This window comes from Parambassis ranga, chromosome 19 (genome assembly GCF_900634625.1).
Source record: "Parambassis ranga chromosome 19, fParRan2.1, whole genome shotgun sequence".
NCBI lineage: Eukaryota > Metazoa > Chordata > Actinopteri > Ambassidae > Parambassis > Parambassis ranga.
This window is the reverse complement of record NC_041039.1, coordinates 23,265,963-23,278,395: the sequence shown is the minus strand read 5'-3', so window position 1 is coordinate 23,278,395 and position 12,433 is coordinate 23,265,963. Positions and strand designations below refer to the sequence as shown.

Genomic DNA, 12,433 nt, shown 5'->3' with positions numbered 1-12,433 from the left:
TTTCTATCAGCTATAACCAGTCTGACCGTTCTCCTCTGACCTCTGACATCAACAGAGAGCTGCTGCTGTCTGGGGATTTCCTCTGTTTCAGACCTCTCTGTAAACACTGCAGACCACCACACCATATTCAGAGACACTTCTTTCCACGTCAACATGCAGAAATGCTGCCATGTGATTGGCTGATTGGACTTTAACGAGGAGCAGAACAGGTGCAGCGAACAGAGCTCAGACAGATCCCGTCTTTGTTTGGGATCTTTGGATGGTTATGCAACAGCAACCGTTTTGGAACTCACTGCAAAAAACCGAGGCACCTAAAAGACGGCTGAACGTCAGCGAGCATGAGTGCACCAGCCGCCGCTGTGCTTCTTCAACAGGTTTTGGTGGTTGGGGTGCAGGGCTGTGTGCCTTCAGCCCGTAAACAGGCTGCCAGGCTGAAACAGAGACAGATGGACGTCTCCCCGCCTTCTCCCCTGCGCACAGGTTACACAGCAACACATGGCAACGCTCACCGCCACAGACATCCAAGTGTACAGCGCCCAGCTAGAATGACAACCACGGGAGGATGGAGGAGGGGTGACAGAGAGGGAGGGGGGGCACACACTCCCTCACTTTTCTCACTTCGCCTTTAAAAGACTGTTACCTTAACAAGTGGCGCACAGGAATAAATGCTTTGGGCTGAGTCCGCGGTGCAATTAAACGCTCGGTGGCTATCCCCCTCATGTCTAATTAGTGGTGCTCTTCTCTGAGCGCGCTCTGCCCCGCTCCCTGGGGAACGGGACGATCCCACTCGCCCGTCTGTGCTCGCTAATGAAGTGCCAGCTTTTCTCTCTCTCTCTCTCTCTCTCTTTTTTTTTCCTGGTGGATCGAGAAGGGCCAAGTGAAGGGAGGCAGAGGAACAGTGTGGTCTGTGTGGTGGGAAAGGCTGGGGGAGTCTGAATGAGGAGCCTTTTTAAGAAACACACCCTCAACAAACCTCTTGAGGACCCCCCCACCCCCACCCCCCCGCCACCACCACCAACATGGCCACCAATGCTGACAGACACACAAGAAAAAAATGTTTAGAGCAATGTTAAGTCTGAAAATAATTATTGCCACTGTTTATCAATAACTCGGCTTAAAAATGAATAGATTCTTTAAAAAAAAAAAGTACATTTACAGTCCTTGAACGCCTCGTGAATGGTTCAGTTCTGCACAAATAAAGTGTTTACACCAACAAGATTCTGCAAAAAGCAATAAACTGACTCCAGTTTAGTTACATTTTGCTGTCTATCTGTCGACACTTGAGGAACTGCAGCCACAAACAGTTTGTAACGTCTGACTCTGACGTTACTGTGCGACCCCGGTGCCTGCAGGCGGCAACACCCCCCCCCCCCCCCCATGTCCTGTGGTCAAGGCATCCAAAGCCAAGTCCTGCCACTCAAATCCTACTTTTTAATTCATCTTTTATTTGGTTTTGCTAACATTTTGTTCATACGTGCTTCTGAGAAGCAGACAGAGGATTATTAGGAAAAAAATAAGTAAGTTTATTTGATGATTACTGATTGATTATTTTGGTTAAACTTACAAGATGTCGGGTAGATTTATTCCATGCAGGCTGCAAGAGAAAAATCAGGAGGTTCATTATTGTAACACTAACATTTGTGACGTTGTGTCATGCACAGCGCACAGCACAAGGACTCGGGTGACACATGGTGAAACGTGAAGTCTCCACCACCAGGTCTCTGAGGAGGGACTGAGTGCAGGCGACACCCCGCTGACAGGAGAGCCTCGTTCAGACAGAGAGAAAGCAACAAGCACTTCCTGTCACTCTCAGAGACCTGGAGTGAACTTCAGTGAGTTTCAATGCAGGTGGAACAAACTGTTTACATCATGTGACAGACATGCAGACAACACGAGCTGCGAGCGTTCAGGACAACCAGAGGACAGAAGAAGAGTCAGCTGGTCCGTGGTGTTTAAAGAATCAAGAGTCATTACTGCTGAAACCCTGATTCTTTGTCTAGTGCCACCAGCTGGTCACACTTTTATCTGCTTTAGAGGTATTTTAGGCGAGTCTGCCCACTTCCTGTTCACACCGCTGTACTAAAACTGGCTGCAGTTCACCTAGAGGGCGCTGTGAGACACGATTTGAAATGAATGGAGCAAAAATAATTGTTGAAAGACAAAAAAATCTCACATTTGCTTTTTCATGTTTTGGTAGCTAAGATACTACAGCCCCTGACACACAAGCATCCTGCTAATAGATCCAGATTGATCAGATCAGATTAGGATTGATGGGCACTGGAGAGCTAACCATAACCCTGCCTCCTCAAAATGGAGGACACAGTGAAGTTGCTCGTGATATAGCATTTTTGCTCAATTCGAAAAATCTGAAACTATATGTGTTAAACTTATTTTTTATCTACATGAACTGTTTTGGACTCCTTTCAGAGCGCCCCCTATGGAACAGGAGGAGTGGGCCTTCTCTCTATACAAACACTCACATCACATTATCATGGCTGAACTGCAGCCAATGTAAAACAGCATGTTGCTATGTTGGTATGCTATTATGCTAGCATTTTGACAAGACCATGCTAACATGCTAACAGCTTAAAGGTTAAGGCTGGGTAGGAAGCATTGGACCATTATGGCCCATTATACATACGTGTTCTCACAGAGCGGTCCCATCCAGGCGGGAGCAGAGAAGCTGGGCATCTGCGGCAGAGTGAGAGGAAGGCTGGGGACTTTGGGAAGAGGAACGCTGGCTAGATTGTTAGTTAAAGACCTGGGCGGCCAAAGTGGAAGGCGAGGGCGATGGCGCAAAAGGGGAAAATGATAATGGTAATAAAAACGAAAGAGAAAAGGAAGAGAGAGTGACATCAGTCAGAGTGTGTGCACACAGAAGAAGAGCAGGCGCTGGTTCTGCTCACTGATGACTGACAGAACAGTCCCTGCTCACTTCATTCAGGACGGTTCCTTTGAGATCAGCAGCGTTCAGAGTGCAGTCTGACCTTGCTGCTCATGTTGTACGTTCCTTTTGTTACCTTTGTTCAGCTCTTTTGTCTTTTTACTGTTCTGCTTGTTTGATGCAGCAACCAGCCTCACAGCTCAACAAACCACTGCTGCTGATGCACAAATACAATGTCAATAACAGAAATGTGTAAATATGTATTTAAGCTGCCATTATCAGAGACAATCTAACTCAAACGTGGCTTCTTAGGCCCCGTTCACACTGGGGGAAAAAATGTGGCTTAAGCAGGATTTGGCCGCATCCAGATCAATCCAGATGTGTTTTTTTCCAAGTGTGAACACCTCCAATCCGGCTGAATCCAGTTTTATTTCAAGCCGGCTAGATCCACCCTCGAGAGGTGGATCTAGCAGGATTGGCTCAAATGTGGCTCAGGTGTGAACGCAAATGTGGCGAGCGAATCCGGCTTGCCACATTATTAGCCATGTTACGAGGCGCCACCTAGTGGTTTGGAGAACAGCAAACACGCTGGATGAAGCCGGATTGAGTGCGGACACAACTGTGTGCTAGCCAGATTTGAAAATAGGTCTGAATGCATCCAGCTTAAAGGCTGTCTGGGCTCAATCCTACTCTAGCTGGAATGACTTTCTCCAGTGTGAACGGGGCCTTAATGTGTCAGTGGGCGGGGCTAAAGCTCTGGAAAAACAACGAGGGTGGGGGCGGGGGGCTTACTTAACGGACTGCCAGGTCTCCTGCTCGAAGCCGCGGTGGATGGACTGGGCGATGGACGACTCCATCAGGTCGATGTAACGCACCACCAGGGGGACGAACAGGTCCTGCAGGTGCTTGTGGAAGGTCCCGTTGCACAGGTGAGCTGTAGGAGGCGGGGCCAAGGGAAGAGCAGGTCAGCAAAATCACAAATTTTTACTCAAATCTGGACCTTTCTTTGCCCTTTTTGGCCTTTCTGAGCACCCACACCATAACACCTTGTATAAAGTGCACCTAAAACCCCATGTCGGCCATCAAGAACAACAGAAGCATTCTCTCCTCTGATTTTCCACCCACCTCAGCACCAAACAAGCAATCAGTGACCAGGAGAAGGTTTAAAAATCCTTGATTTACTCAGGTAGTCTGAAAGTAGCTTGACAGAACCAGGACGTCAGCAGTGTGTGATGTCAGTAACATGGAAAACCCCTGACGTCGACGGTCGAGGATGTCTGATGCTGGAAAAGGGCGGTGTAGTCAAGTTTAAGACTAATAAATCCTCAAGTCTTATAATCAATGAAGTGAAACAAGTGATTGGAAGCAGTATCAGGCGGACTCTGTGAGGGACTGCATATCACTGCACATCAGGAGGACCGAGGTGCGTCCACACAAACATGCTTCCACTCAGACACCTTCTACCACCTGCTCAGCAGTCACCGTACACCAGCCTCTCACTCCTCCTACTTCCTGTCACGCTGACACTTGGATGTAAAATTGCAAAAGGCAGAGCTGCTATGCTTTGTTTCCTCACACTGAGTAGATGCAAAGGACTCACTCTCAGCTGGTGTTTGTAATAAACATATATTTATGATCTAGCATCTTCATCGATAAATACAAAACCTCCGCACCTCTCTGCTCTCATACACATCGTCACACACACTCAGATTTTCCTCTGCCCTCCTCCTCTCGACTCCGCCTGCCCCTCTGTCCTCTGTGGAGTGTGGAGCATCCAGCTGCCCCCCCCCCCCACCACTCTGGAACTCCTTACTTGTCCTTATTTTAGAACTTTTTTCTCTTTTTGATGTGCAAGGAACAACACCTCTGAGTTTAAAACCTTCAGAAAGGGTCAAATCTTCTGGGTTCAGGTGTTCAGGATGTTATGCACACACCCCTCAGCTCTGAGCGTCCCTGTAGGTTACAGAGAGACGGTTCCTCTCAGACAGTAACAGTTCATGGCGAGGAAGGACAAAGATGGCAGAGAGAGGGAGAGCTGGGTGAGAAGCGAGCAGGCAAGTCTCTCAGGACTTCATTAGTTTTAATTCCTCTCGCTCTGCTCCACCATGATTAACACTAGCCTTTTTGCCCTCCAGAGAGTGAAACCCACCTCCCTCACAACCGCCCGGCTTCACGTGCTGACAATCAAATGAGCATTTAAATAATCTGCAGAGTTAATAAACTTGTTGAAGAAAGTACTGGGTAAAATTCACCTGAGATCAGCTGACAGGCGGTCACATGACCGGCTTTTATCGTCTGCAGGACTGCTCTTCCATCAAACAGTTTCTCCTGCAGCATCTGATCCGGACTGAACTCCAGTGAATCTCTCTCCTCTCACTTTAGGTGTAATTATCAGAGGGAAGACCTCATTTGTGAAAACAGTCAAAACTACCATTCTGCTGGTTCTGTGCTTCGTCTCAGATCCGCCGCTTCACTGCGCTCCAATTCGAGCCGGCTAATGTTGTGACACTTGGAATAATTACGGCACGAACAGAGGATGGTAATTAGAAAGAATAGAAGATATGAGCCACAGAAAAAGGAGGTTTGTGGGCTCTACACATAATGAAAGAATGAGCTTTTTTGTTCCCAGCAGTGCCCTTGGGCTGTCTGTCTATCTGCCTGCCTGTCTGTTACTGTATTTGAGGTACTTTGGCATCGCTTATGTTAAATAACGCCTCACAGCTCGCCAAATCTCTGCTGGCTCAAAGACAAAGCCTCGCAGAGAAAACAATGACATTTTTCTCTCCAGCACATAAATCTCTTTATGAACAGAGATGCAGAAAATCAGGAAGTGTGACACCTTTGTTTTCCTCACATTATGCTGTTGTGATTTTATTTTCCTTTTCTGACTGCAGGTCTTAAAGAGCCTGTCAAGACTGTAGAGTTTCTGCAAAAATCCCATATATACATATAGCACATACACTGTGTATACATATATATATATGTATATACAGTGTATGTGCGCCAGCCACTCCGAGGAGGAGGAAGTGAGGGAGGAAGAGGAGAAAAGCTCTGCCAATCTCGCACATATTCTGTATTATGAATTCAGCCTAATCCCTGATAAAACTCATCAGAGGGAGCAAGAGGAGTCAGGTGGGGCTCCCTTATGGAGGCGTCGTCTTTACTGTAGATCGCCACTGCTGTAGTTTACGTGTTTGTCAGACTTACGGTCAGTCCGCAGGAAGTTGTTGAGCAGCTGAAACAGCGGGAAGCTGTTCCAAGAGTCGACAGGCTGCACCTGCAGAGCGCCGTCCATGTCGGCTCGGTACAGAGACAGAAAGGTCTCGGCGTGTTCGGCCATCAGCTCCGGCCACCACGAGAAAGCCTGGAGAAGAAGAGGAGATTTAAAAAAAACACATCACAGGAAGAGAAGAAGCTGAAGAGGACATTGCAGGTTGCTAGGCGACGGCAGCAGAGCATCATGATAAACAGGTAGTGCTCCACAGACTGAACTGTCTACAAAGTTATCATGACATAAAGATAACCTTTGACTTAATGGATGTAAACTACTTTTGTGTAGACCATTGACCATATCTAAAGATGGACGACATGGCAACATGAGGTAAACACATCTGGATCGCTCCCTGGTGGCTGTCTGCCTCCTCCATGTTAGCAGATAGGATCTGAAAACTAAAATAAATATAAGATGGTTTATGGCTTGTTAGCTAGTTTTTAATCACACTGATCTGTGTGTTGCCTTAAAAAGAAGGAAGTGACATCACAGTCAGCAGCCAATAGAGCAGCCAGGCTGCTGACTGTGAGGTGGTTGTTTAGGTAGAACAGCTTCACCTCTCGATTTCTACTGCAGCAGGATTTGTGAACCACAGCTGTGCACAAATGTTTTGATGTCTAACCTCAACTCTTTGTGTTCCATCCACCATCCTTAAGAGGACTTCTCTCTATTCTTCCCTTTTCCTTCTGTGTCCTTTCATCTTTCCTTGAGTCCTCTCCTCCTTCCTTGTTCCTTTTCTTCCTTTACCCGCAGCCTCCTCAGAGGAAACGTGCTAAAGAATGGGCGGGCTGGTTTGCTGCTGTTTGTTGTCAGTAACAGGAAACTGAAAAGGCACATGTGAATCGCCCGACGATTCGTCCATCAAGGCCACGAGCAGCACGTCGTTTCTCTTTTTTCCTCATCTCTGCCTCTTCTTCCTCCATCACACACAAACACGTACCGGCACGCATCAGCAAACCATTCAAGGCTGGCTGCACTTCTCAGAGGTCCTTTAGCAGAGGTCGCCGGAGAAGGCCGACCCCTGTCCGCTGGAGAGCAGCGCAGACTTGATGCTCTTTAGATAGCTGAAGGTATCCCTGTGAGTGAAGCAGCAGGTACTTTCAGCCCTGGTGGGCTTTTTATAAACCTGGTTCTGACTTAAAAGCAGTCAGAGTGAGTGAGGGCGCCTCCATTTATCAGGTCATCTGTCTTAATCAGATTCTGGTCATCAAGACCTTTGTGAGACACCAGACACCCCCCGCACGCACACGCACACACGCACACACGCACACACACACACACACACACACACACACACACACACACACACACACACACACACACACACACACACACACACACTGACCCTCTTTGCTGGGTGTTCTTTTGCAACTCTGGATCAAAGCAGGTGTTATGATGGAACCATTGACTGTATGAATGAAGCATCAGTAACATCAACCAATTCTGAAGAGCTGTTGTGAGGCTCAGACCGTCACCATATTGGCAGCGTCTGAGTCTGATGTCCCTCTCGGCCTCTCTACACTGTGTGATTTTTATCAGTCTTATAAGACCACTGCATGACACACTATGCGATGTAGATCTGATAAACTTTAGTGCGACGTCAAGTTTGATGCGTGCAGATTGTACAATGACCATTTACTGAATCGTGAGTAATCGCTGGTTACGACGTACGTCAACATGCGAGGAGGAGGAGGTGGAGGAAGACGTGGAGAAGGAGTGACAGGTCATAGCAGCTGTCACACTGTGAGACAGTCATCCTAAATTTATGACACCACTAGAAATTTATCTCAGTGTATCTTTGGTTGCAAGAGGCTGACAACGGCCGTCGTGGAACCAGTGCGTCACAGTGCGACATAAGACCACTGATTTAGAGCCATGACTGAAGATATCTCTATGATTCTCCTACGATGCTCGTCTTTCATCTGTGACAGCCCAAAATCACACAGTGTAAACCGGGAAAAAAAGAAAAGAAAAAAAAAAAAAAGAGGCAAAGAGGTGGAGATAAAGTCGAAGCAGCAAGCCGGCACTGTGAGCCTGTCACTTAAGGCAATCATGCCTTGTGAAATAAAAACTCATTTCTCAGTCCTGGATGTTGATGTTTGCCTGAAACAAGCCTACAGCCGACCTCTGGATGAATCATTCTTTTCTTGCTTTGAGTTTGCTCTTGAAACAGTGACAAAGTCAGCAGCCTATACACAGGAGAGGTTGTCAGGAGTCAAGGCAAAGGTCCAACCAGCCAGCTACACACCACATAAACCCAGGGTCACATCATTTATCAGTGACAGAGATCTACCCATGGCCTATACTGGCTGTAAGTAGTAATACATCAGAGAAATATAACCATATATGTGGCCACATCCTGTTCCAGCAACAATTCTTTTGGTGTCTTGATTCCTGTGAACATCTCAGTCTACAAAACACACCAGAACTGAAACTCAAACTACAAAACAGCTGTCAGGGCTTCTCTACACCACCTTCTACAGCTGGTGTGTTTGGAGCTGAAAATGCTGTGAAGAAAAGATGAAGGGAAGAAGGAGAAGGAGAGACACAAGGAAACAAAAGGAAACAAAGAAACAATAATGTGCAAAGAGGAGTGGTTAACTCCAGACTGCTCCCCACTCCCCCTACATAGTAAAATGTGCTGTTATTTTGAAAGGAGAAGAAGAGTGTTGGTGCTGTAAAGGGCTAATGTTGATATCGTAGCACCAAGGACATCCACTCCTCCATATCCTCCCTTCAATAAACCATTTGTCAAAAAAAATGTGAGAAGCCTAATAACTGAATACTTTCTATATTTTTGAGAGCATCTTGAAGGTGAAGGGGACCGTTGGCGCCGAGACGACAATGCTGCCTTTTCATAGCACACACACTGAATGCAGGTGAACTGGAAGAATGACTCTGACCAGGAAGATAATGAGAAACGGGCCCGGCGTGCGCTCTGTGTCACGGTTTATCCTGAAGGGGCTCGGGGCTCAGTAATGACCACTCAAGTCCTTCTATAGAACACGGTCTTTGTGCAGAAACAGCAATCACTGAAAGAACTGTTTGTCTAAAAGATACTGTTAATGCTTCACTATGACTGCAGGACCCAGGCCCGCTGTGAGGCGAGTGAGGTCATGAAACAATTCAAACTTTATGCAGCTAGTGGAGATCATGTTGTTGGTTCGTCCTAAACTTCAGATCAGACTGAAACAGGCAGTCCACAAAGGACGGAGCTGCTGTTCCCCCCAAGATGTCAGCCCGACCTAATCTGGTGATGGGGGATCTGCTGATGTACATGGGAACAAAAGCTGCAGTTCCTCCGCTGGCCACTCGAGGGCTTGTTCAAAAAGTGAGTCACTGTGAAACTTCAGAGCAGAAATAAACACATTTATAACCCTTAAATACCACTGCTCATACACCTGTTTGCCCATATTTGGGCATAGATGTGACTAAACCCGCTTCTCAAATCCTGCAGCTGACGCCACAGAGAGTTCGTCCATCTTTATCTATGACTGAAGGGTGCCTCGCATTCTGTGACGACAGGTCATCATTCCATCATCCAGGCTTCGGGCTTTGTTCTCGTGCCTGAACCAAAGCTGGTTCATTTTCTGACTGAGTTTTTTTAGCATTAGTAAAAGTGTTTTTTTTTAATTTACAACATTGATCCATGCACACAAATCCATGATCATCACAGAGACACACAGCGGTGATACAGAAAGACGACAGACACAGAGCACTTACCTCTCTCCCCTTCCACGGCAGAAGGAAAAAAGAGAAACAGACAAACAGTCAGAGAAGTGATCAAAAGTCATGTTTCCTCTTTATTCTACATGTCTGAGATATAAATCTTCTAAAAATAAAGACACCAACAAGATTCTGTGAAAAACTAAAAGTCCTGTCCTCAGCAACCAGCAGGAAGCCATGATGGAGTCACATGTGAGCAGCAATCACATGACCAATATTTTCCCAGCAGCCCTCTGGTGTGTCCACATGAAAGTCTGTCATTTGTTTGATTTGATCAGGGTGTGATTACTTCCTTCACAGCAGAGGGCTGCAGGTGTGAGAGCAGCCGAAGCTCTCAGCAGGTGTGTGGAGTAAAAAGATCAATAAAACTTCTGGACTGTTGAGAGGATGCATCGTGGATGGTTGTATTTTACAGGTGAAGTGCACGTAGTGCTCTGTCTGTGTTTAGATAAAGACGGCAGCCTGTGTGGGCCGCTGAAACTCCGGCTCGTCACTTTGACACATTCTTAATGAAACAACAATAACAAAAAGCGAGCTCACTGTCGACAGTGACAGTACCCGGGTAAACAATTATGATTCACTTCTAAATTTACGCTGTGACAGCTTGTGGCGTCACGCTGACAAAAAGCCTCTAATTTGTAGTTAACATCACATCTGAAGCTCGGAGCAGAGATCCACCGGTCGCCATGGCAGCGGCAGAGCGTGGCGCACTATTAATAGTTTCAGAAACAGATGCCCGAGCGCCTCGCTGCCACTTAGGGCCGATCGCGCCGCCACATCCCAACACCTATGATTGATCAGTTTTACACTGTGGCATAAAACTCGCCGTGCATATGGGCCGTGGGCGTTGTTTTCATGTTGTGCCGCCGCAGACGTTAAAGCAGCGCCGCCACTTCAGCGTGAGGCGAGGGAAGGAAATGGGCAGTGCTGCGAGGAGTGATCAGGAAGGTAAATAAAACGATGACGAGGTGGCATCTTCACCGCTCTCACTTTTCTTTAGCTCCACTCCTCAAACAGTGACTTTGATTGATCGATGGTTTAACCAGTTCATGTCCACTCTGTTCATCTAATGAGAAGCTGCGGCTGATGGGAGCTGATAGGAGCTGGATGTCTCCTGGATCACTGATCACCTGACAGACAGGCCGCAGTTTGTCCTGTCTGAGGTAGTGATGAGCATCACAGCATGGCAGCCGGTGATGCCAAGAGGCTGAACACACTGACCAGGAAGGGTGGCTCTGTCATTGGCTGCAGAGAGGAGACCTTTGAAGCAGTCTCCACCCTGTATTGGACAGACAGCTTCACTGTCATACAGATCGCTACAGGAAGTGCACGCACACATATAGAAAAGCTTATAATACAAGAACTGCAATGGCTGTTAGAGACTTCATCTGAACGATGACACTTAGCAGTTCCTCAGACTGTAGCTGAACAGAGTGTAAACTACCAGAAGAAGTACACGTTAGGTTCACTGGGAGTCTAAGAGGTGTCTGCTTCTGTTTGACCCCGTTCAGATTGGGGAAAGTCAATCCAGCTTGAGTAGGATTAAATCTACACGGCTTTCAAGCCAGATGCGCTCAGACCTATTTTCAAATGCAGCTATTGCACACACACATGTCCACACTGAATCCAGCTCAATCCGGCTGCTTTGCTGCCCTCTGAACCTCTAGGTTGGAGGCCAGCTTGTAAAATTCAGACCCCGTTCAGACTGGGGTAGGACCGGGTGCACGCATGCGTCGCACGGTTTCTTCCGTTCGTTTCCTCTGTGCTCCAAAGCTCAGCTGATTCCTTTGTAGTCATGTTGAAAATGAACTCTGGACAAAGCTTTCTGACTTTTACATGCTGCTTTTGATTCACGACCTGGATACTGTCCCCGTGAACCCAGAAGTATCAACGTCACAACCCCAAGTGCTAGCTGGATTTGCTAGCCACATTTGGGTTCAGACCTTGGCCAGATTTCAGCGAATCCAGCTAAACGGTGGATAGAAATTCACCAAAATGTACTTCACACGGGGTCAGGCCAGAGAAGTGGAGAGATGAAACATGTTATTTTTTCCACTGCTGAATGCAAACATTCAAAAATAAAATAATAAATAAATGAAGAAGGTGTGAAGAAAAGTATTTCTGTAGACTCACTGCAGCTGTAAACAACATCTGCTGTCATCTTCCTCTTTTTTCCGTTCTATTGTGTGGAGTAAAGTGCTGTTTGCTCGTCTTTTGTGTGAATTAATTGGGTGCTAAAGACTTTCACACAGCAGCGGTGAGAGGGAGACATCTCCTACACGCTCTCAGACCAGATCTGACATTTATTCAGGTGTTATTTATGTAAGTTAATGTTTTAAAATCCCAACAAACATGTACTCTGTCATTACCTCCATGGCAAATATCACCACAACTTCCACTGATCAGAGTATCACTGCAGATCACAGCTACCAACACACGTTTAATATTTACTTATCAGCGATGCTGCGTGCACTGAGCTGTCATGTGACACTTTGTAGGCAAGACTTGCTTTATCCAGGAGGAACAGGTGGTTAAAATGAAGACGTGTGAAG

The 12,433-nt window shown here is 46.8% G+C and overlaps 1 protein-coding gene across 6 annotated transcripts in view; it reads right to left on the bottom strand.

Annotated features, from left to right (window-relative positions):
- The window catches only part of cadps2 (Ca++-dependent secretion activator 2), a 130,162-nt gene that overhangs the window by 23,139 nt on the left and 94,590 nt on the right, over positions 1-12,433 (bottom strand). For 5 of the 6 annotated variants that reach the window (XM_028430398.1, XM_028430399.1, XM_028430401.1 and 2 more), the window contains exons 18-19: positions 6,092-6,248; positions 3,677-3,818 (exon numbers count right to left, since the gene is read on the bottom strand). In XM_028430398.1, the coding sequence (XP_028286199.1) occupies positions 3,677-3,818; positions 6,092-6,248 (299 nt within the window). Of the gene's footprint in view, positions 1-1,564; positions 1,595-2,641; positions 2,762-3,676; positions 3,819-6,091; positions 6,249-12,433 lie in introns of all 6 variants that reach the window. The other variant, XM_028430403.1, reaches the window with a different exon arrangement.